This window comes from Puntigrus tetrazona, chromosome 12 (assembly GCF_018831695.1).
Source record: "Puntigrus tetrazona isolate hp1 chromosome 12, ASM1883169v1, whole genome shotgun sequence".
NCBI lineage: Eukaryota > Metazoa > Chordata > Actinopteri > Cypriniformes > Cyprinidae > Puntigrus > Puntigrus tetrazona.
The window spans coordinates 19645523-19651522 of NC_056710.1; the positions used below are offsets into that span (position 1 = coordinate 19645523).

General features: G+C 39.1%; 1 protein-coding gene across 2 annotated transcripts in view; it reads right to left on the reverse strand.

Moving 5' to 3' along the window:
* The window catches only part of dock1 (dedicator of cytokinesis 1), a 214595-nt gene that overhangs the window by 21144 nt on the left and 187451 nt on the right, over positions 1-6000 (reverse strand). For both annotated transcript variants that reach the window (XM_043253180.1, XM_043253179.1), the window contains exons 41-44: positions 4767-4908; positions 4566-4647; positions 1699-1783; positions 1185-1271 (exon numbers count right to left, since the gene is read on the reverse strand). In XM_043253180.1, coding sequence (XP_043109115.1) covers positions 1185-1271; positions 1699-1783; positions 4566-4647; positions 4767-4908 — 396 coding nt within the window. The remainder of the gene's footprint in view (positions 1-1184; positions 1272-1698; positions 1784-4565; positions 4648-4766; positions 4909-6000) is intronic.

The window sequence follows — 6000 nt, forward strand, 5'->3', positions numbered from 1 at the left end:
GTTCAGGGTTAGTAGAATAAGTTGACACATACTGGCAAACTATCCGATAGTAAGTAGAATGTTGTGGACAAATAGAGATAAGAAGACAACAGTCTACTAATACTGCTAATAAATGACTGCTAGTTAACATGTAGTTGCAAAGTTACTTACTGGTAGTAGAATGTCTAAAGTGGACTATTGAAATGAAGTGGTACTGGATTAAAAAAAACATCGTTAAAGACAAAGCTTTAAAGCTTTAAAGACAATTTGAATTCCTGAATATCGTCTAAAGTAATATATCTTAAAAGTTAGGATAATCTCCAACTTGTTTTAAAGGTAAATGCTTGATAAAACATTAAGTATTAAAAATCTACGAATATGCACAAACGCCACTGATGAATGCAAACAATGAAGGGATATTCAGCAACATCTGTACATTTTTAATTGTGCAATCATGTATTTTACCAGAGCACTATAGTTAGTGCTCACTCTAGAGGGAGCACAAACAAGACAGCATGCAAAGCAAATGAAAATCAATCTTTAGACAAGCTCTTTTAAAATACCTGTATAAAGTACAAAACGCATTAAAAATGCAATTTTGAGTGCCGAACTCCTCTAGCGTCAAAAATAGTGCGCACTTAATATTCATGCAGTCAAAAAAAGGCTTTTGAAGTATTTTTCATTGAACTGATCAGCAAGTCTTACCAAGAACCGCAATACAATCAGATAACACCAAAGAGTGTCATTTTCTTTTTTTAAGAAAAAAAAAAAAAAATGTTCTTAAGAAAATATTTGAGAACCTTTGAAGAATTGCACTCAGGAACTTTCTCGCGAGCTTCTTAAAACTTATTTCTTAAGAAGAAAATTTGTGAATATGCTTAGAATTATAATATGGTAGTTATATTGTATGTACTGTTACGGTAATGTACTGCCATATCAGCGAACAGTCAACAATACAATACAATACAATCTAATAAAAACATTTCATCAATTCCAACTTGGACAAAAAAGACAAGCGTTTCGTAAAAACAATTATTTAAAAGATTCTTAAAATGTCCTTTTGGGGTTTTGAAATGTAATTTGAAATGTGATTTTTTTAATACACTTTATATTAGGTGGCCTTAACGGCTATGTACTTGAGACTTACTTCAAACTCTCCTGTGATATAATAAAGCACTTCAGGATGCTAAAGCTGTCGTACTCACCGCTGACGCAGACACGACTTCAAACCAGCGCAGGATGCCGGGCAGCTTATACGCCGTTACGTAAGTCGTCCTTTCAATCCACATGTTCTTTTGGAAGAATGGGAAAAATTGAGTAAAACATTAAGTGAACAGTTAGCTGAATGAAAGCTTTTAGCAAAGGGACGCATTTCAGGTAAAGAGTGGCCACAATTTATTCCTGTGTTCTTTTTTTTTTTCTTCAATTTAAGCCTCCATTTACTGGATTTTAATGGATGTTTACCAATAGCAGATGTAAGTGGAGGCCGTGGAGGTGGGACAGACTTTAGATTTTATTATAATGGTGTTCTCAGGTTTGACATCTTGCCGTAATAACTCGGCGTGAAGCCATCTTAAAAGGTTTTTAGACAAACGGGCATTAGAAAAAAACAGTACCGAGTTCTTCTAAACGAGGAACCGCAGCGCACTTCACACGAGCGCTGAGTGAAATAACAAGAGGAGAAATGCTTTAGTCATTGAAAAGCAAAAGGAAACTCACAGCGAATTCATTGTCCGGATCTTTCTCCCCTTTCCGGACCGGCCGTGAATACTGGAATTTCTGCACTTCATTCACGGTGTAAAAGCTGAAAAATAAAAAGCGAATGATTCATTCTCTGAGTGTTCAGCGGATTTCAGAGGGATGCACTGGGTCAAGAGGAAGGAGGTGTGCATGTGCGTGCTTCTTCTGATGAAGACACAGAGGAAGAGAAACAACAATCGTACATCATCCTTTGAAAAGAGGAAATGCAATCTTTTACAACCATGACTCAAGAATGCTGTTCGTTTACGATTTACTAATATTACAGGCTAATTTGACTAAAAAGCAGAGAATTTGCCCCAAAACTTCAAATGTAACAACGCAAGGCGTCCATATAGTGTCTGTTCTTTGACAGCTTGGCGAACGTAGCCCCGACTACAGCTTTATAGTGCTGCGTATCATTGATTGGACAAACCTACCGAACAAACACACCTGTCACCGAACGAGACGCTGAGTGAGAGATGAACGAGTGCGAATGACTGATGACTACGCGCGCTTAACATGACACCAGTTGTGCTTAGCCTGTTGGAAGTGCAGTGCTTCTGTGCGCATTATACAAAAGAGATAAGTCATTTTCCCAGCGATGGAAGTGAAACGTCAATTAATTTATTTTTGCCGATTGCTGTCTAAAAGAAGCTTGGCATTTGACAAAAAAAGGAAAACAGATATGCTTTGTTGTCATTTCCGAAGAAAACGCCTAAATGCTTTTTGAGATCTGCAGACACGCGAAATATAATAAAAGATAAAGACTAATTTCAGCTGTGCTTCTGCTGAGAAAATGATTCAATAGGGCGGCTTACGCGCTATTTCTGATTTCTGAAAGCACGACCGCATAACAAACTGACATACTGTTACTGAATAAATCAGTTCAAAGGAATAGTTGACTTAAGAAAATTCAAGCATTAACTCAATCTCATGTCTGTGGAACGTAAAAAGAGATATTTTAAGTGTTTTCAACAATACAGTGGGAGCCCAAACTGGTTGTTCACCAACTTTCGTGATTCTTTTGTGTTCCACAGAAACAGGTTTTTTTTGGGGTAAACTATTCTTTTAAAAGCCCATCTGAAATTGATAATGTCATGCATATTAGATAAACCCACCTTTATGTGTAACCCTGTACTAAAAATGCACTGTGAAAATGTGAAAATGCACTATATTTGATCTTCCTAATTCACGAATCCACTAAAATTCAATTCTTAATACTCCAGTCGCAGTCAGGTTTTATGCAAGTCACCTAAATGAGCATGATGACGCTAGCCTAGAGTCGTGCCTCTGGACTGGTCTCTGAACAGATTTGAATCGGATTGAAAAAGACACAGATAACCAATTACAATATTTACAAATGTATTAGCTGCAGGGGAGAGAGATCCAGCCCCGGGGCGCGAGTGGAGAGACGCAAAAATAAACCTCAACTGTGACAAGCGAGATCAGGCCAACGTTCAATCACTGAAGTTATCCACCCCTTAAGCTCCTCTACTCGTTCACGCTCCGGCAAGCTCATAGAAATCACATCCAGTCATGTGACCTTTGGCTCCGACGCTTATTTACTCAGAATTGTGGGTAAATAGTGAGTTTTAATTGCTTTTCATGCTTACTGGCAGCTCTGATTGGCTGCGGTAAGCCGCCTCCGACGCTTTATCAAGATGGGTGATAACGGTGCTGTTTACCCCGTGGCACTGAATTTAGCCTAAAACAGAATTATGCTTCCGCTGCAGGTGTGTGATTTATTAAAGCACAGAGGAGTGTAGTAAGGTCAAAGACTGTTTGCTCGCTGCACATTTCCATTTTAATCAGCTGTGTGAGTCGCTCTGAAACACACGAACCCTAGAGATCTGCCCGCCGGTTTACTGACCCATCACGCACGCGCACAAACACACACACACACACACACACACACACACACACGCACGCACACACACACACACACACACACACACACACACACACACAGATGTACGTACACGCATGCACGTCAGCAGACAGATGGAAAATAATGCGGGAGACAAATGGAAAACATAAGTGTTACAAATACACAGATTAGATCAGAATACAGGGATAGATTAGATAGATCAACAGAATGAACGACAGACAGACAGAAAAGATAGCTCAAAGACTAAAACAATATAATGATTGATCGATGGATAATGTGAATGACAGAAACCAACCAACAGGTTACCAGACAGACAGATGAAGAGCAAATGAAAAGATAGACAGATAGATAGTAGGTGTGGCACGATAAATGTATTTGTACCGAACCATCTCGGCGCCCGCAGCAATGCAATGCTGTTTGATAAAAACCAGCAGAAGAACAGCCCCCTGGACAGTGATCATGTGCTGACAAATGAGTGTACTTTACAGACTTTTGCGCTTGTGTACACTACCTCTCTCATTTTGCACAAATACAAATATTTCATAGTATTTTCATACTTGCGATTTTACGTATCTGAATGCTAAACTATTATTTATTGTGTAAATCAAAGGCTTCCAGGAATGTGAGACAGAAGAGGAGCGCTGATGTTTGGTTGACTACTTTTTATTTTGATAAAGTACCAACTGCGCTGTCAAGTTTGCAATGCTGGAACTGGTGTGTGTGTGTGTGTGTGTGTGTGTGTGTGTGTGTGTGTGTGTGTGTGTGTGTGTGTGATGTATCCTTACCAAAAGAATCAACTTTAAACACTTAAAGCCTCACTGTATAAAGATCTGCTATTTTTGTTTATCTGTTAACTAAAGCAAATCTATTTCAACAATGTAGTCCTTTTATGCATGTACAGCAGATAATATATAACACTGTTATGTAAGACAGACAGACAGACAGCTGACGATCTCACCTGACGATCTGCTCTGATACGGGTTTGTTCTGGAACTTTGGTGGCAGTTCTAGGATGGGCTTGACTGTGAAACACTGAATGTCTGTTTGGAGCAAGCTAAGAAACAATGACAGGGACACTAGAGAGATCTAAAGACAAATAAATATAAAGCGCTTTTTGCTGTCGTTACGGGCATGTGCTGCGAGTGACTCTGTAGGATACACTGTCCAGAGGAGCTCCTGATGTCCTCGCTGGGAGGCGTCGTGGTCTTCATCTTCTCAGCGTTGGGGAACTGAGTGAGCAGTCTGGCCTCAAAGTCCTCCCGCCGCTCATACTCCTTCCCCCGATAGATGAACATCTTATTCTGAAAAACACCATCACCAGATCAGACTTCCCTTTTCTCATTCACCCTGACGACTTTTCTGTGCTCACCGTCCCAATCTAAGAATAATATTTACATGGTAGGAATTTCAAAGCATCACATTTTCTAAAAAAAAAAAAAAAAAAAAGCACAATATAATTAACACATCAGATTAAGTAAACAAACGCAAATATAACAAAAAGTAACGCTCAAATATACGCAGAGGTAGATATGAGATTTAAAACACCAGGATCTACATGGAAAAACAAGACAAAAATAATGTTTCTGGAGAATCAGTGCCGCATGTCTAAAGAAATATTATTATTAAACAGCCAACAGAACTATTATAGAACTGGTGGTTCTCAGGTTCACACACATCGCATTTTCACCAAATGATAAAACACAACTAGGCATGTTTACAACTAAGCACAGTTCAGATAATAAGATAACATGTAGCTCCGAATAACTCTGAATAACTCTGAATTTAGACCAAAAAAGTTAGAATTCCAACTTTTTCTTAGAATCCCAAGTTTATATCTATGCAATACAAATATTAAAACAGCAATAAATAGTTTAACAACACAGAATGCAAAAATAACAGTAATAAATACTTAATTGCAATTTAGTTAAACTTAGCAGCATGTTGGGAAAACCAGCTGAAGTCCACAAATCCAGATCATGATCAATCCAAGGACTCTTACAGAATCTCATCACTCTCATTCTGCATTTCTTACAGTTTGAACGTGGAATCTCAAAATAGCCACGGCGGCTGTAATTCTGAGGCGTTTGGCATGTCTGGAGACGCTCAATTACTGCACATTCCCATAAAGACACCGTCAATCATCTGCGCCCACCTACAACACCATCAATATGTTTCCATTCCCAGCGTCTGCGCGAACAGCTACACACAGACCGCAGTGTGCACACAAACACCCCCACACACACGCTGAGAAACACGACGGAACGTGGGACTGAATTGCCAATATGCATGGAATTAAAGTGTTTATTGTTGAACGATGCATGACGGCATTTAATATTTCGCAAGCAGCGCGATAGTATTCGATGTGAAAACAGGCCGAGAGACCCACACCCACA